General features: G+C 40.2%; 1 protein-coding gene across 1 annotated transcript in view; it reads left to right on the top strand.

Moving 5' to 3' along the window:
- AMPD3 (adenosine monophosphate deaminase 3) overlaps positions 1–18,097 on the top strand; it is a 32,102-nt gene extending 14,005 nt beyond the window's left edge. The window contains exons 7-15 of the mRNA XM_017825006.1: positions 4,474–4,668; positions 4,905–5,036; positions 5,919–6,082; positions 7,255–7,381; positions 8,197–8,360; positions 10,386–10,506; positions 12,497–12,670; positions 13,735–13,845; positions 14,781–18,097. Of these exons, the coding sequence (XP_017680495.1) occupies positions 4,474–4,668; positions 4,905–5,036; positions 5,919–6,082; positions 7,255–7,381; positions 8,197–8,360; positions 10,386–10,506; positions 12,497–12,670; positions 13,735–13,845; positions 14,781–14,957 (1,365 nt within the window). The 3' untranslated portion in view covers positions 14,958–18,097. The remainder of the gene's footprint in view (positions 1–4,473; positions 4,669–4,904; positions 5,037–5,918; positions 6,083–7,254; positions 7,382–8,196; positions 8,361–10,385; positions 10,507–12,496; positions 12,671–13,734; positions 13,846–14,780) is intronic.
- The last annotated feature ends 1,198 nt before the right edge of the window (positions 18,098–19,295 follow it).

The following is a 19,295-nucleotide window of genomic DNA, read 5'->3' on the forward strand; positions in this document are numbered from 1 at the left end:
AGCCTCTTCTGATATTCTTTCTCTGTGTAGCTGTTATTTCAGTGTGTCAGCAAACCAGACCTGAGGGGATATGTCCTAGCAGTGACCCTTGCATATCACATTCTCCTGCCCCTAGGCTCCCTCAGGTGCCCAGCCTTGTGTGGCAGCAGAGCTTTGGCTGGGGCTGGGGAGCTGGGTGTGGAAGAAGGCAGCTGCTGGAGTGTCTCACCCAGCCCTGCTGAAGGCTGTATTGCAATAGCCAGCTGCTGCTGTGACTCACTGTTTGCATTTAGGCTCTTGCAACTGATTTTTTAAAGTAACTATTGGTTAGACAAGAAGGAAGTAAATTCTAGCTGGTTTTTACGACCACAGAGTTGAAATACCACTTGTTACTTGTAAGAAAGGAAGTTCGAGTGGGTTTATATAATACTAAATTCTATAGATCTCACTAAATACTGAATTAAATTAATAGATGTCTGCTTTTTAAATATATGATTACAAGCTTCATGAATGAACATTGAATCTATACCTTAACTTCCCTGAACTTTGATTCATTCTGTTAGCTTTTTTTTTCTTTTTCTTTTTTTTAAAATTTTTCTTTTTTCCTCAGTACCTACTTACTGACTTGGGTGCTGAAATTCAGTTTCATCATATCAACCAAAGTGACAGGGAATGGGAAGACTTATGGGTTAGCATGAGATCCAAAGAGAATGCCCCTGTGCACCTTGGTTAGCATGACATGTGGTGGTGCCTTGCCACTGTTAACTGGCAGCAGAGCTGTATGTTGTGCTTTCAAAGCACTGGGAATGCTACTTCTGCCCTCCTGTCTTGAATAGATGCTGAGAGAAATCCCTGTGTCCACCCTCAGTCTTGCAAGTGAGCACAAACTATGATCAGGTGTAAAGGCATCAATTGTTATAATGCAGAATTTCTGTAGAGACTATCAAGAAAGCTTTTCCTTTATCCCTTCTTTTAGTAGTCAACGTAACAGAAAAAGAGATTTGTTTCTCTTCACAGCAGTGTATTTTTGTACTTATGTGAATACAAACACTCTGGGGGTTGATTCCATGTTTTGCAAGCACAGCCAAACAAGAAGCTGGAGGCACAGAGATTCTCATCTCTTCTGGTTTCTGGGTTGCTCTGGATGCCATAATTATGAATTAGGCAAGCTCATGAGCTCTAGGGACTATTTCTGCTGCCAGGAGCATTCCTGCTCTACCCTAGGGCAGAGTATTTTGTGCTTCTGTCATGCCTGTTACAGAACTGCAAGGAGAGAATCGAGTATGTTGTATAAAGCTGTTGCCATCTTACCTGAAGAGCTAAGGCAGTACTGGATGTATTGGTGAGCAGGGAATCTAGCAGTGGGATGTGGAATGATTTCCTTTCAATCCAGCACTGAAGTAAAGCCTGCAGAGGATTCAGTGCCAAATCCATGCAGCCCAGAGCTCCTGGGCTGGAAGTATTTCCAAGTTCAAGTGTATGTGTTTAGCAAACACAGTAGCTGCAGCTGTGGGTACAACTGACCTACACACCGGGCAAGTTCAGTGGCATTACACTGGGGCGGCCTCGGCATTTCTTTTTGCTGTACTTACCACTTCTCAGTGTGAATCTAGCTCATGTGCCTAATTTAGGGCAACACTGTGTCTGATATGCACAGATAAGCATCCACAAATAGATACAAGATGGATGTTTTGTGGAGATCTGAGAGACAGTGGAAGGAATGTGGGAAGATATAAGGGAGGAGGCAGAGTGGTTTATGGAAGTTGGTGCTGGTGAGACATGATTTGGAGGGCAGTGGGAACTCTTTCAAGCTGTAAGTCTACACAGATGTAGCCACCTTGACTGAGAAGTGTGTGCATTTGAGCCCAAAGCCTGCAGACAGAAGTGCAGGGGTGGGCAGGTCAATAAGGAAAGGAAGGTGGCCCCTTCTCAGTCTGAACTGAAAGGTGCAGAGGAAGAAGGTTTGTCTTTATTACATGGAGAACTGCTGAGTGAAGGGAATTCTACCAGCCTTTAATTGCAAGAAAACTGATGTCCACCACTGCTTGAATGATGGAATTAAAAGAATTAAACCTTTATGTTAACAATGGTTTTCATTTTTTAAACCGATGAGTTCACTGAAGACATAATGTTGTGTTCCAAGACAGGCTTCTGTTGGTCATTCTGTTTTTCCTTTCATTGAAGATTAATGTGACCTTGAGTGAAAGGTTTTGTCCTGGGGGGATGGGAGAATAAGAAATGCAACAGGAAATCTGGCTAAGGGCATGCAGCCCTGTTTTTTTCCACTAAGGAGAAACTGGGCTGGAGTGGCACTGTAGCAAATTTGAAAATGCAAGCAGAATGTTTGCAAATAGAAGCAAGTAGGCCTTGTGGCAGGGGCTTGTTACTCATGGCCCAGAAAAGCTTCAGCTTACTTCATGTGGTGTATGAAGAACGAAATAGCAACAGCTTAAAATGGGACTGATTTTGTCTTTTCTGGGGAGAGGGAAGAGGCAAAGGGGGCATTTGTCACCCTTATATGAACTCAGGGCATTCAAATTCTTTTAGAAGAAGCCTTTCATAATAAATAACAATGAAATTAGTAACAATCTCTTAGCATGGTAACATTTCAAATAACAACAACAATAATGACAATATCCCTCACCAAATCAGCCCATCTATGCTATGTCTGAGGATTCCATGTTCAGATACTTCATTTAGCTAGGATTGCACCCTGAATGGTGAAAATACACAAGAGCATAAACAGTAACTTCCTATGTGCTTGGGTAGCTCAAAGCTCAAGTCATTGAAACCTTCCAAAAAGTTGCATTGCTCCTAAAAAACAATGAAGTCAAAAAGCTTTGTGATACTTTTATGACTTTTGACTTGAGTCTTACGACTCTTTGTTACTGGAGTTGCTGCTTACTTAAAGGTCAAAATATACTGGGCAATAAGAAAAGGTAGCTAAAGGTAGCTGCATATTCTCTGGAAAAAAAGCATGAAGGAGATTCAGAAAGGTCTCTTAACTTTTGGGATATATACATGTTTAGGGAGAAGGGGGAGTTAAAAAAACAACAAAGGAAGATCTCGGTTCTCAGAATAAACCTGGTTAGCTGAGCTGGAGGGCTGCATGTGATGTGTTTGTGGTGAGTGGAGAAGGTGTCACAGGAGCTCACTGACTGGCAGAGGCACAGAGAATGATTTCTCAAGGGGAAACAGGATTTTAAAAGCAGTGCAGCTACTACCGTGTCATGTGATCCTTGCATACAGGCAAACAAAAGAAACAAAACCCGTCCTTGCTTTCCCTCCTTCCTCTCCTGACAGCAGCGAATTCATGTGGATTTAAATAAAGAGGAAGTGTTGTGTTGTGTTTTGTTCTGGCTTTTTTTCAAGACTCATTAATTCCAGTAGCTGAGCCACTGCTGAGGCCAGGGCATTCTGAAATTAAATAAACTACACTTACTCAGGTTCCCTACACCTGTGTTCTGTGCTTGTGACTTGCTTTTCCTGAATGTTTAGAGCTTGTGGGGCATCTCTTAACTGTTATTTCACTCTCCCATACAAGTTGACCAAGTCTAACAGTATTTCACTGATCCAGGAATAGTTTATAGTAAACAAAAAGCTAAACCAGAAAATGTTTATTAACCTGAATAAACACATGTATAAAATGCACTTGGGCTCAAATATCTATACATGTACTCTGAGGAGTGTGATATGTTAAGCATAGCTTTTTTTTTTTTTTTACTGTTTTAGACACAGTATTATTTATTGTGCATTAGTAATGTACTTTATGTTCTGTACTTTGAGATAGCAAATTGTTTCTTGCTTGTTCATTTGGCTTTAATGTGTCTGGTATATTTGAATTAGGCAGTGATAAACAATTAAGTGATTAGGATTAAGTTTATATTCTGGTCTTTAGTTAGAATATGCACTTCCCTTAGTGTGTGAGGAGATCTAAGAAAAGAGAAGAGATCTGAAAAATAAATCAGCATTATGAGTTGCTGTATTATAATTAAACATGGAAAAAATAGTGACAGAAATCTCTCATGCATATCTTCTTTGGTTCTGGTGACCTAAGATACTTCATATGGTTGAAATACAAATATGAACTGTGCTTTTGGAAATGGCCAAGAACTCCAGGTCCTTTCAGTGAGAAAGGATAGTTATAATTGCAGTCTATAACTAGAAAGACTTTGTTGATTCATGAATGAAAAAAAGGGATACTAAAGGATCAGGGTGTCCTTTAAGGAAGTATCCAATTTAATCTGAACCCAGGGTCTTAGAATGTATCTCATTGAAATTTTCTTAGGGCTACTTTACTTATAGTTCTGCTTATTGAATAATTCCCCCCAAATCAAAACCTCAGGGTTCTGAAACATTTTGATTTGCTTAGGCAAGAATCCATTTATTACTTAAGGAATATTTTAGAAGGCTTTAGTCGCTGTTGTCACTGACATGGATACTTTGCTGACTGAAGTTTGTGGATGATAAGCATGAATAACCTTTTGATTTCAGGTTGATACTCATATCCACGCTGCTGCTTGCATGAACCAGAAGCACTTACTGAGGTTTATTAAGCACACCTATCAAACGGAGCCCGACAGGATTGTTGCAGAGAAAAAAGGCAGGAAGATGACTTTAAAGCAAGTCTTTGAAAGCCTTCACATGGACCCCTATGACCTCACTGTGGACTCTTTAGATGTCCATGCAGTAAGTCTAGTAAAATGACAAAATAAATGAGAAAAAGAGATGTTTTCCAAGTGTGAAACTCTAGTTTCTACAGTTTTTGCCTGATAACTTATTAAATCAGAATTTGACTACATTGCATGTCTGAAGGAAGTTTGCACAGGCTTTTTCTTTTTGTGCCTTTTATTGCTAGGCAATTTAATTTATAAACTATTGTGTGTTCTTAAAACCATGGTTACTTGGGTTTTTTCCTCCTCCAGGGTCGTCAAACATTTCATCGATTTGACAAATTCAATTCCAAGTACAATCCAGTTGGTGCCAGTGAGCTGAGGGACTTGTATTTGAAAACTGAGAACTATATTGGTGGTGAATATTTTGCTCGTATGGTCAAGGTAAATAAGTTTCAAGCTTTTCCAGTTGTAGAGAAATGAAGGTTTGGAATAGATTTGTGATGACATTTGTGTCTAGAGGTAACACTGTGGTTAAGTGATTCCAAGTACCGGTCTCGCTCCAGCAATTCCTCAGAGAAAGACCTCTGCTAAGTCAGCCCCTGCTGCTTTCTGAATAATTTGATGAGTTAGAACATGCACATAAGCTGTGTATGAGCTCAGAGCAGAGCTGTGGGCAGTTTCAAACCAATGGAGAGTGGCCGAGGGTCAAATCACTGGCTTAATATTTTGTTAGGATGTAGTTGGTTAGTGGTAGCTGCTGGGAAAGGAGGAGCTAGGGAAGTGCCTCTGCAGAAATCTCTATCTGCACATGCCTGCAACAGGCTTCAAATTAATTTCTCAGAATCAGTAGTTTTTGTGATGTAGTGTCACCTCTTCTTAAATGCATAGAAGTACTTGTCTAAAATGAATTTCCTTAAAATTGCTTACTACCATGGATTCTGGGTCAGATTCTCAATTGGTCTGCATATTTTACGTAGACATTTACTGCAGTTTAAATAGTGTAACTCTGATTTACCAACTTTAAACATAGGCCTGACAAGAGTGTTAGTAATAACTGCACAAGAATATTGTCCTCTAAATCTAGATGTTAGTTATACTCAGTTATATATACGGTTATACTCAAATGACATGAGATAGCTTGATGGTAGATTATTAAGATGCCTAAAATAGAATAGTAGATTAGTAGACATGAGATTCCCTTTATTTTTAAAGGGTGTCAATACAATTATGTCTGGTCTGAGGAAAATACAGTGATAAATCTATTACTAGCTGTAAATGATCTTCAGTATCCATATTAAAGCAAATATATTTATTACTTACTAGGAAGTAGCCCGTGAACTAGAAGAAAGTAAGTACCAGTATACAGAACCCCGCTTATCCATTTATGGACGGTCTCCAGATGAATGGCTGAACTTGGCAAAATGGTTCATTAAGCATAAAGTTTATTCCCCTAATATGCGCTGGATAATTCAGGTTCCCAGAATCTAGTAAGTAATCAGGAGCTCTTGGTAATTTTCATAGTTTGAAATCATACCAATGACTTTATTTCTGATAATATTTAGATGGTTCATTAGCTGTCCTGGAGTTCTATTTGTAAGCAATAGCTTGGGGAATTTATTTTTGGCCGTTGGTGCAGTTTTCCTGACAGTCTGGGGGTGGAATAGAGGAGATGGGGTTTGAATCTACTCTTTATGAAGCTACTTGAAACTACTGTGTATTATTTGTAAGTCTGAAGACACTGAAACCAAAACTTACAACTGGGTCAAATCAAGCTGCATTCAAAGGCAAGTTAAAATATAGTTTACTAATGAGATAAATCAACTCCATAAATCAATTCCATGAAGGAGTAGAAAATGCTCTGTAAAATTGTTACCGCCAAGATCAGTGACTAAATGACAGTGAACTTGGAAACACAACCCAGACTGATGATTTGCAAGCTTAAATCAGTATCAGTTTTTCTTAGTTTTTAAGCATCCTTTGAGATTTCATTGTTTCCAATACTGTGTATTGTAATACAGTCTCCCCTGATAATCTTGTCAGCCTTAACAGCTGAGCTTCATGTTTGGAAATGGCACAGTTGGAATATGAGTGGAGACAGAGCTGTCACAGTCACATATATCCCCCAGAGTGTGTTTCTCACTGGGGAGAAGGTTTCTCTCCTTTAATTTCTTACATAGCAATTCCTTGCATACACAGTGCAGTCGGCACTTGGAGTAAGTCATGCCCTTAAGGGCTCACAGAACTACTGTCCCTCTTTTCTGAGGGGCTCACTACAGCAGAACATTCTGCTTTCATATGGAGTAGTTACAGCCCCAGAAAACAGCAGCTTTCATGGGAGGTAATTCCTTATCTCCCATTAGTATTTGGGTTGCTGTAAGGGAAAGGGTCACCAAGACAGCAGGTTGTTGTTAGACACCATCTACCCCTGCATACTGCCTCTATTTTTGGAGCACTCGAGAGCTTCAGCAGAGCCTGGATGAAGCAGAGTGCCAGGCAGTGCAGGAAAAAGAGCACAAAGACAATCCCTGCCCCGACATAAACTTTGAGTTTCTCAGTCCTGGTGGAACTGAAGCTGTAGAATATACACAAAAAACAGAAAATATGAAAGTGGAGGAAAATGCAAGCTAATTAAAAAATATGTCTATTTTTTCCCCTTCAGTGACATATTTAGGTCTAAAAATATTCTGCCTAGTTTTGGGAAGATGTTGGAGAACATCTTTTTACCTTTGTTTGAAGCAACAATCAATCCCAAAGACCACAAAGAATTGCACCTATTCCTTAAATATGTAAGTATGTTTGGGTTTCCTGTCTTATATGAAATGGATCCTCTTCTACTCATAATTCTTTTTTCATCCACAGCTGTTCCCAAACACTAAACACGTTTCCTTCTGCATGGATTGCTTGTATTATTAGATTACTGTATTGCTTGTAATTTAATAGAAGTCTGAGTGAGGTCCTGTTGTGAAATAGTTGCTGTTTGTTTCTTGTGAAACAGCTCAACAGCTATTTATTTGTTCTTTCAGCCATGACCAAAAATGTTTGCATGCTCTCCTGCATCTCAGTCCAGGATGTGTACTTGGAGCTTTCCTCTGGGACTGGCCTCCAAAAGGGAGGCAGCTGAAAGGAGGCATTGTGTAGATCCTGGTGGAACTCAGGAGGGAGGTGGGGATGTCGCTGTTGGGACGAGGTTAAGAGAGACATGTCTGAGTGTGCCCCAGATCAGAACTCTGAGGTTTCCTGGGACCCTCTGGCCTTCAGCTGCTTATCAAATAACAAAGCAGATGAGTTCAAAGGATTATTGTCTGGATCTGAGGGAGTCCTACAGCCCTGTAAAGCCCCCACAGGAGCCTGAAGGCTTTTGTGCACCGGGGCTTCCTGTTTGTCTCAGAACTAAAAAATGGTGAAACTTCTTTCAAGAAAACATGTTATTCCTGCTCTCTCCATGGCATGGTAGGAGGGCAGGGCAGCAGGGCTGCTGGCACAGGAGGGAGATGAAGGAAGAGGGAGTGGAGGCTTTGTTCAAGCAAGTCCTGAAACAAGAGTGACATTTCAAATTTGCTTTTTGAAAACCCTGATTTCTGTGACTCTCTCCTCCCACCAGGTGACTGGCTTTGACAGTGTTGATGATGAATCCAAACACAGTGGCCATATGTTCTCTGACAAGAGCCTTAACCCTGACCTCTGGACCAGTGAGAAGAATCCCCCATATAGCTATTATTTGTATTATATGTATGTGAACATCATGTTGCTAAACAACCTTAGGAGGTAAGTAGTCATTTTTCTCTTTTGCAAGCTTTCAGAAAATCAGTATCTTGGTCTCTAACTACATGTCTAGATTACATATCTTCTGAAGCAAGAGTTATTTTGAATTATTTTAGAGAGTCCAAGAGGAGTACGTGAGTTATTTTGAAAATACTAACTACAAAATTAATTCAAATGAAATACTCAGAAATTGTAAAGTCATCAGATTAATATCTTGGTTTGATATTTGTGTGTATTTTTGTGGGTTTTTTTAATTCCTTAAAGCTGAATATATCAAGCAAAACAAAAGAAGAAACCCCACAAAGCTGACTTACTGATCTTTGCTTGGTTTCACAGTGGATTTCCAAATATAATGTACCTGCCTCTTGGTAGCTTCCTGGTAATTTAAGAGTAATTTAAATTCTGTTGTGAAATACTGGTTTAAGGGCTGCTGCTATCAGATAAAGTAGGACACAATTATAAACTGCACCTCTAGCTAACTTATTTTAGCATGCTTGTTGAGTCACTCAGTTTTACTACCTCTGAGCCCAGTGTCTGGGCAAGTAATGCAGGGAGTTACGCTACTGACTGTGAGGTCAGACTGTCAAAGTAGGTTTTGGCATCAGGCTCAGTAAAGCCTGAAATTCAGTGTGAGGTTATGTTGCTAAATTTGCAGCTGACTCACTGAGTGATCTGCACAACTGATTCCAACTGAGGCTCAGTGAGGTTGTCCATTGATATGACGGTGCCATCACTTACCTTGCAAGGATTTGCTTCATTATTATTTGTAAAACGTTTGGGGATTTTCTCACAAAAGGTGCATAGATTTGTCATTTTAACATTTCATCCAAATTAACATTCAAAATGTTAGTTTTTCTCTCCCACTGCTACTTCAAGCATTTCTTTCTCTATCGTCCTATTTGATCCACACTCATAATAAGAACGCCCACCTTACATTACCTTTTATGTGCAACAAACAGGCCTGGTTGTTAGTTTTAATTCTGTGATGGAACGGACACACTAAGACATGACTTAGATAACTAAGTCATCCCTTTCTCTTCTTTCACATTCTCTGTAGTCTACATGCTTTTTCTATTCCAAAGACAGATTCTGTCAGAACTTACACATTTCTTTTTTACCTCAAGGTCATTTCAACTACTGTTTTAAAATCCCCCCAGATAATCATTAAATATTCTTTACTAGGTGAGGTAATGACACAATTCATCAATGAGTCAGTAAAACTGTTCACCCTGTTAAACATACTGAGTATTTGAGTCCAGACAGCCAGTCCATGACAAGACTGTTGTATACTTTTGGTGGTATTAGTGAGGATGGATTAATTACATCCTCACATCTATTTTCAGGAGAAATGTTACTAAACATCTGTCCTAGAATTGCCTTATACTCTAGCACTCCTTGTTGAAATTCTTTGTTTTGAACATCTCCAAATACTTATGGGACATTTGTCTACACTGAATAACAGGGTCCATTAAAACCTAAACCCCAACATTGCTTTTAGTATAGATGATAACATAATTCTAGAAATTAAAACTAGCGTAATACTTAACACTCCTGGGTCATCTCTGCTTCTCAGGGTGTGGTTTTATGCTACACTTAACCTGGTGAGATGGCAGGTTCTCTTCACACTATGTAGTGTTAGGTAACTCTTGGCAATGTGCTTTCACTTCTTCCCTCATTTTGAATGAGGAATTTTGCGGCCACAGTTTGCATGGCTTCACTTAGTTTTCCATCTGTCAGTTCCCTCAACTGAATTCTGTTCAGTAACTGTTCACCCAGTAGCCAGACAATTGCTAAATGAGGTGTAACTGGGGCAGGAAAGAAGGAGGAAGACACAAATATGTCAGGTGGTGGAAGGGGCCCCTTTAGACAGCAGCCCACAGGTAGGCCTGATTAGATGTCACGTCCAACTATGAGAATGTGTAACTTTTAATTTTCTTCTTTTAAGTTACCACATTAATGACAATTATACACCAAATAGATAAAGAACAGTGCACTTTTGTGAGTGGAACTTGCTTTTAATCTCCTCAGGGAAAGAGGCATGTGCACTTTCCTGTTTCGCCCTCACTGTGGAGAAGCTGGGTCTATCACACACCTTGTGTCAGCCTTCCTGACTGCAGACAACATCTCCCACGGGTTGCTCTTGAAGAAGGTATTGTTTGGTTGCTCACCTAAACTAATCACTGTGTGCTTAGATATCAGTCACTGGTTCAAACAGCAGCCACCAAACTGACTTTATCTGGGCAGCCCACGTTAGTTATTGGGCTGCCTCATTAATTAACTTTCTTAGCAAGGCACAAGTAACTCTTCAGTTTGGTCAAAAACTCCACCTGCAATAGTGCTGGGGGCTCTGGGGACCCCAACACAAGAACACATTGGATCTGTTGGAGAGAGTCCAGAGGAGGCCATGAAGATGTTCAGAGGACTGGAGCATCTCTCCTGTGAGGAAAGGCTGAGAGAGTTGGGGTTGTTCAGCTTGCAGAAGTGAAGGCTCTGTGGAGACCATGTAGCACCTTCCAGTACCTAAAGGGGCTTTGAGAGAGCTGGAGAGGGGCTTTTCACAAGGTAGGGAGTGATAGATAAGGAATAATTGAAAGAGGGCAGGGTTAGATTAGATATTGGGAAGAAATTCCTCACTGTGAGGATGGTGAGGCACTGGAACAGGTTGCCCAGAGAAGCTGTGGATGCCCCATCCCTGGAAGTGTTCAAGGCCAGACTGGATGGGGCTTCGAGAAACCTGGTCTAGTGAAAGCTGTCCCTGCCCACAGCAGGGGTGCTGGAAATAAATGATGTCTAAGGTTCCTTCTAAACCAAACTATTTCATGATTCAATGAAATTAATAAGCTCAACTGAACTTCCTATTTCTTAAGCTACAAAAAGAGAGCTTTTCCTGAGCATGTATTTTAGAGCTATGTCTTTACAGGGAAGATCAACTGTTCAGATATGTCAAAGACTTGGCAGCACCTGTTTTTGGTTACTCCAAGCAGAGCTAAAATTACATAGAAAAAATTCAAGACTTGCTTAGACTTCTTACTACTCCCTGGTTTAGGTCCCAGAAGAGCTTAAGGAAAGCACTGGTTTTTTCTGTACAGGGACAAAGGTCATATTGCCTGACTGGCATTTCTGTACTTCAGGGTTCATTTGGGTTTGATTATTTTGATCAAGAAATTTAACATAGCTGAACAACACAGCAGTATTTTAGACAGAACTCGACTGTTATGACAGAACAAACGTTATAATTCCTGGCACAGTAGTTAATAAAAACCATCACTCAATTCATCTGCAGGGCACTGTTTCATAATTAAAATAATTGGTCAGTGGGTGGCAGACTTGCACTGAATTTACTGTAATCTTTTAGAAAGAGTTCCCTTATAAGTTGGATTTTTTTTTTGGTTAATGCTGGAAAAATCTTCATATTTTTCAACATATACAAGAACAAAGAAAAAGTTGGCCTAAAATCATGTCTGATACTATGCTCAGAACTAGTAATTCCTAAAATTAAGTAGTACTAAGACTGTGTGTGACCAAAGCATTGTCCTCTTCACTCTCTCCTGTTTGACCCGGTGCAATAAGCTGGCATAGCAGATACTACAAATAATAACATTCATAAAGGCACTTTTTAGGTTCCTAGGTTGGTTAAGGCAAAATAATAATAAAGATGAGGCAATCACAGATCATTTATATTACGTACAACAGCAACACATGCCTTCTAATTAATTAAAACTTCTTTTGCTCCTAAAACTGACCTACTGGACTGCAGCTTTGAAAATAACAAATTGCTTAGCAGTTCCTGTACATCTGTTGTGCATGAATTTCAGGTTTTGGGGGAAGGCATACAGTTAGTATCAAATGCAGTGCCAATATAATATAATAGTTATATACACTTACTAATCGACAGTAGTATTACATCACCTTGTTTTTAAAAAGGTGACATATATTGAAGAATGTAAATTATTTTTAAAAATATCAGTAACATTTAAAATTCAGACTTTTAAGTATTTTCTAGAGAAGTCAGGGTTAAATGTCAACTTTTTTTATCTTAGTCCTCCCTCTGTAGTGCTGTTTCCATTTTATCCAAAGGAAATCCTTCTTTTTTTCATTATCCCATAGCACCATTAAATGCCAACTGTGTTATTTTGCAGAGTCCTGTCCTCCAGTACCTTTATTATCTTGCACAAATACCCATTGCCATGTCTCCACTTAGTAACAACAGCCTATTCCTGGAGTACTCCAAAAACCCACTAAGGGAATTTCTCCATAAGGGACTGCATGTCTCTCTCTCCACAGATGACCCGATGCAGTTTCATTACACAAAGGTAAGAGTTGTAAAAAAGCATTGGCTGTGAATTTGGCAACAGTACCACAGGTCCGGAATGACCTGGAAGCTCTTTTGTATCTATGCTTACACTTAGACTGAAACACAGTGTCATGTGTTTCAGTCACTTCATTCATTCCTCTTCCTCATTTTCAGGCAGTGTTAGGCTTCAGAGGGAAATGTCTGATTTCCTAATTATGTTTCTTTTGTACTCTTGCCTCTCCAGTGTTGGCTGTTGAAGTATAGAATGAAGGATGAGGCTGAAGGGAGGTTTGAGCCTTCATAAACAAGCCTCTAGAGTGCCAGGAAAGTCCAGTTTCCTTACTAATAAATCTGGGGAAGTACATTACAGAAACATGATGTGGAATCTCAAGATGACATATGAGCTGTTTGCTCACTGAACTGGAACAGATTCTTGCCCTTGGGTGGCCTGGCAGGACAGAAGTGCCCGGTCACTGGTTCTGATGGCCTCGTTTTGTGCTTGGCACCGACTGGAGTCGTGCTGTGCCACAGCCACTGTGTCCCGAGGACAGGCTGAGCTCTGGTGTGCTGTACCCGGGCTGGCTCCTGGCCTGGGACCTGTCTCTGCTGGAAAAGACTCCGTGTGGATGTCCCACAGCACCAGCCCAGTCACACCAGTGTGGAAGGGCCTCAGCTAGGACAGCCCCCGAGAGCCACACCTGGTGTGGAAGGGCCAGAGCGAGACACTGCCCTGCTACCTGTCCATGTGCATATTCAGTGAAGATTTAGGTCCTCCAAGGTGTTTATATACCCTGGGATCTCCTCTGGAATTGCCTAATAAATGCCTCTAAGGATCTGGACTGCAGGCTGTAATTTCTTAGACTAGGACAACTGGATCCCCCGTGCCTATTAATTCTTTAACAGAAGTCCTTGGGAAACTTGAAATAAACAGTTATGTTCATAGTAATTGTGATTTTAAAGTTTTAAACTTCTAATTTTTCACAGCTGTCTAAAGAGCATGTATAAATTCCTTAATTAGTAATGAGTACATATCCCCATTTATTTCTTATTTACATGTAATTTAAATGTATTTTGGTGCTACAGGAAGCTCTCATGGAAGAATATGCCATTGCAGCCCAGGTGTGGAAACTGAGTACCTGTGACTTGTGTGAGATAGCCAGAAACAGCGTCCTACAGAGTGGCTTGTCAGATAAGGTAATTATGGCTGGAAAATCCCTTTTGGGAACGTTAGGACAAGTTGGAACTGAGCAGTCAGCAGTCTGAACACTGAATAGCAGGTGCTTCTGTGGTGTATTTATGCACATCCCTGTCCTCTTTTCCAGAAATATTCACGGACTATCTGCTATGCAGTCTTCCTTACATGTAAAGTATTAGTGTTACTTTTCCCCTTTAGCTTTGTTTTGGAATTCTCAAAACATGTAGAGAGACCAGATGCCTGTTTAAACTCAGTTCTGTCTCCAGTTCCAAACTTTTAATTATTTGGGTGATATCCCATTGCCAGTAATTTTATACATCATATCTTGCATTAAGTAAAAACAAACTGCCTGTCATAAGCAAGATGTATTTTTGCTCAGAAAAGAGAACTACAGAAAACATTCCAGTTTAGATAGGCAGTCAGATTAGATTAAATCCCCTTTTGGCTTTAAAATTCTATACAGCCAAGGCTTTCTCTAGCACTTATTTTAGAACATCGTCTCATCTGTCACTTTTGAACATTTCTCTCGAGGAGCTGTTATGTGAAGGGGTTTCAGAAGTATATTCTGTTGTTTCTTCCAGCACTCCCTTAGTGACAACTACTCATTTTCCTCTTGTGCAACATCTAACTAACAGAGGAAACCTAAGCCTCTTTTTGACCTCTAACATGAAAGATGTAGCAGCGAAGGCCAAACACTAGCACCGAGGGTTTTAGCAAGCCAGACTGAGTGCACTTCTGAGTGATTATAAGTATTAACTTTGGCCTTAAAATCTCCAAAACTGGTTAAGACTCTGAAGTAGAGTTCAATGGCCAGCTGGTCGAAGCTGCTCTTTTCACTTGTACTGGACTCAGTCAACTAATAAACACTCATTTCTGCAGTAAATCAAAGCAGTTGAACTGACTTCTTCCTTTTCGCATTTAATCCCGTTCACAGGAAAAACAGAAGTTCTTAGGGGTGAATTATTGTAAAGAAGGGCCTGAGGGAAATGACATTCGAAAGACAAATGTTGCACAGATCCGGATGGCCTTCAGGTACGAGACACTGTGCAATGAACTCAGTTTCCTGTCAGATGCCATGAGAACAGAAGAGATTTCTACTCTGTCAAAGTAGCTATGAACTCAGAGAAACCAGAACATTTCACCCCTACGCAGGATAAGATGCTAATTAACATCAAATCATCTGTCTTTGATGCTACCAGGACAGAACTGAGCAGTACAGAGAAAAAAGAGAGTATCTGTGGAAGGTAAACAGCGTTTGCTGCCTTCTTTTCCTGCATTATTCTCATTGCAAAGATTTCAATTTCCAGGAACATTAGGCTTTTTAAAATTGCTGTAAATATTAAATGCAAACTTAGAATCATGTAATATTTGTTTCATACTGTCTTAACTGTGCCCTGCATTGTAGCTTGGGAAACAAGAGAGAACATCCATAGTGCACCTGTGACATGCACCTGAGGATGCCAGAGATGCTGACAGTACACACACACCTGGCTTTGTCCTGCAAGCCAATCATGGCATTTAGCACTCCTAAGTTTAACCCTTTATTCATTAACAGTTTGTATGGGGGTGCATAATTTTAAGGCTACCCTTTCGTTCTGGACAGTGTTCTGACACAGTTTTTAACTTAATGTTTCAGCAGTTATATTGGAAAACAAGGAAAACCAAAATCGGGTAATCTTGTTCGGTGACTAATTAATTACTTCCTGTTATGTAGGATGTCAGTGAAGAACAACAGATGAATGCTTTTTAATCTAGCAAGTACAAAACATGGTGTCAAAATCACTATTGTACACTGTAATGAGCCTAATTATATCATGACAAATTTTGCCTTGAAAGTTGAAACACTTTTTTTATTGCTTTGTAATGGGAATATGTGGATATGCCAGTTCAAATTACTTATGCAGATAATTTTGGTTGCATGTAAAGGGAAATTTTTTACTTGAAAAAAGGAAGTGTTCTTATGAATCAGTGGTAGAAACGCCAGACCTGGGTTCTGGTCCTACTTCTGACATATTTTTACACATTTGTTTTAGTCTGTATTTTAGTCGATCAGAGCTGAATGGGAAGTCAAGCTGTCTATTTATACAGAAGTTATTCCACTTGAAATCTGTCGTTTCAAATCATGTCATGTTAAACTATTTATTTGTGATGGAGCAGTTAGTAAAATACAGCTACTGGAATATTTATCACTTTTAATCTCGTTTCTATTTGATCATCCTTAAGACACAGTACTACTCATTCAGAAAGGACTGAAGGTAATAACATGATGGCATCTGTGTATTGTAGAAGCTGCACGTAGTTCCACAGCAAAACAGACTCGAGGCCAGGGGCAGCAGTGGGTCCTGTGAGTCCAACCTTGCACTGCTCAATTCAAAGGCCTGCAGGCCCTAAGGCAGGACCTTGGGACACTTTTTTTATGTACCTGCTGTCCTGAACGGTGATTGCAGGGAAGTGGCACTAAAGGGAAGGAGGAGTTCCTTATCACCTCCGATAGCTGTGCAGCCCTGCAAGAGCCCCATGAGAGAAAGAGAAACCTAAAGACTGTTAGGAAGCAGCCTGGAAATAAGGCTGCTCTGAGGGAGATCAAGACACAGGAGCAGAGTTCTGGCCCTCCAGCCACCATCACAGGCAGCCACTGTCATGCACAGGGACCTGCAGCGATTGCACGTGTTCTTCATCCAAAAACAGGGCTGCACACAGGTGGTGGGAGACTTGACTTAGGCTCTTCAGTGCCTGATGTCTGCAGTGTACAACTAGTGCCAGATTTTCTATTCCTTGTACACCTAAAAATCAAGTGCAACCATGTAATGCTGCTCAACTGTATGAGAATAAAATGGTCCAAAGTTCTTAGTCAGCAGTGCCTGTTGGCCTCACTGTTAGAAACTTTAGCAGCTCATATAATGCAATCTCAGGATTGATGAGTGTAATGGTTCTTAGGATGAAGTCTGAAAACGTGGTTCAAGCATTTTAGCTGCATAAAATGCAGATATCTTGTTTTCATCACTACAACTTCCTAATAAATTTTTATCAACATAACATAATTTACTTGGGAAAAACATCTGCATCCAGGCTAAATAAGCAACACGACTGGTTGAAGAATTTCAGTTTTAAGTATTTCCATCTGGTTAACATTGCTTTACTTGGGTTGTTTTACCTGAAGATCACTGTCAGTGTTGCTTTTGTTGGCATATTTCTTACTATTATACAAAATTTGTGTATGTTTAATACCTTTTCAGCTTTCCTTACCTCAAACACATCAGGTTTTAATAGGTCTGTAGCTCTTATTAAAAAAAATAAAAAAAAGGAAAACTGGATTTGAATATTCAGTTGATGGACAGAAACTGGGACTTTGACAATAACACGGAAGTGGTCACGACCACAAGTTCTGCTTTCTGTGCTTCCTTGTGTGCTGCTTTTAAGGATATACTGGGCTAATAGTATTATATTTGGGGAAACAAAGCAACATCCTTTCAAGCTTCCACTACTGCATCTCTTTTGGTCATCTTTTAATTAGGCAGAAGTTATTAATTCCAAAGTTCAGTTCTTCATCTTTGCCGCCTTTTCTTTTTATAAAGTTGCACTTTTGTGCTAATGGGAGGCTGCTCCCAATAACCTCGTGGTCTCAGCTGTGGCTGGAATGAAAGGGAGATCCAGTGTGAGTCACTGCTGTCCACACTGGCTCAAAGGCACGACAGGGCAGTGGCTCACTCCTCCCAGCAGTGCTGAGGGTCAAACCTGGTTACAACACAGCCCGTTTGACTCACACTGAAAGGGACTGAAAGAACATCACTGTGGGTGGGGAATGGGGTAAATGTGGCTTCAGATTGGAAGAATATCCTGTTTTCTCTTATTTGCACTGGGGGTAAGGTTCAAACATTATTCAAGACTTCCTTAAATCTGTTGGCTCAGAGCATTTTATACCTTCACCTGAAATGGTTAATTATGGTTATTTGATGTTTACAGCCTATCTACCTGAACGATTTCTAGTGATTCTTTTCCGTTCTGTTACTTTAGCAAACTTCAGGCATTTGCTCTGCTATGGGATAATAATTTTTTTTCTCACCCCATAGTCACCTTATCTCCTCATATCATTGTTCTTATGTGGCTAAACCTTTCTGTTCTCTTTGCCTAGTTAAAATGCAAGTCTGAAAAGGTGTCTGTAAAAACTGCTTTCTTCTTTCTGTGCCTGGGTTAAATGATGTTTATCTTTTGCCTCTTGTGGAAGCATTAAACTAATGAACTGTCAAGGAATATGGTTACATTGTTTTGTGTGCGTACCTCTCAAAAAAACTCCAGCTCCTCAAAATCTCCACATTTAAGTAGAGCTGAAAACCTGTGCAATTAAACTGTTAGCAGTACAGAAGACTAAACCAAACTAAAGGACTACCACAGCATGAAAACTGAAAAACACCCCAGTGGAGAGAAAGATCACAAGCAATATTTTAAGAAAAGGTGCTAAAAGCTTAGCTGAATTAAAGCTATTAATGAAAACCAACTGTTCGGACCTGGCATTAAGTTCTGAAGGTGAAATTGCATTTTTGTCCCCCCTCTCTTGGTGCCCACCCCAGTTCCCTGATCATCCAAACTGGGCACCAGGGCAGGGCGTGGAGCAGCTCTTCATGATCCTACAGCCTCATCTGGGCACTGAACTGCGAGTCAAAACACCGAGTTTGGGAGCAGCAAAGCCGTGCTGACACCCACAGTTGAAACAGCAGTGCTGTGGTTCTGTGAGTACCTCAACAGCTTTATCTGACAAAACACAACTAAGAAGCCATCAAGTGACTGATTTAAATAGATGGTATCAACACAGATATCCTGCTGCAGGGAGGATATCAGGGTGACTACTGAGGAAAAGTTTAACACAAGCTACTTCAGTAAGAAATGTTATAAGGATTCTTAGATGAAGATTAAAATGTCATCTCTTCCAGTACACAAGCCCCTTATTTCTGTACATGAGCAGCACCAGTGAAGCACAAGAGCACAGGTTCTCCTGTAACTGGAGAATGTGCAATCCCATACCTATCAAAGCACTAAATACCAGTGTTAAACAGCACAGAGAACATTTTATAACAGCGAGACACCAACACCACTAATCCATTAATCATTCACCATGACTCTTTTTTTGAAGGTCTATTAAGTGGGTCAGAACCACACCAGCATGGAAGCACAGACTGTTGTATCAACCCCCTACCTTCTTCCACACACAGATTTCAGAAGGGCAGGTTTCCAGCTACTTTAGGCTTTCTTCCTAAAAGCACCTTGCATTTTTAACTAGCACTTTGAACCAGAGTGCTCCATTAATTACCCATTGGATTGTATTCTTCATTCCAGCAGACACACACTGTGCAAAGTTCTACCCAAGTTCCCAAAACTGCTAATTTATTTTTTTTTATATTAAACCTACAAACCCCATGCCCAGTGTTAAATATTTGAATCTTCATAGGTTAGT

This window comes from Lepidothrix coronata, unplaced genomic scaffold (assembly GCF_001604755.1).
Source record: "Lepidothrix coronata isolate B3197 unplaced genomic scaffold, Lepidothrix_coronata-1.0 Scaffold115, whole genome shotgun sequence".
NCBI lineage: Eukaryota > Metazoa > Chordata > Aves > Passeriformes > Pipridae > Lepidothrix > Lepidothrix coronata.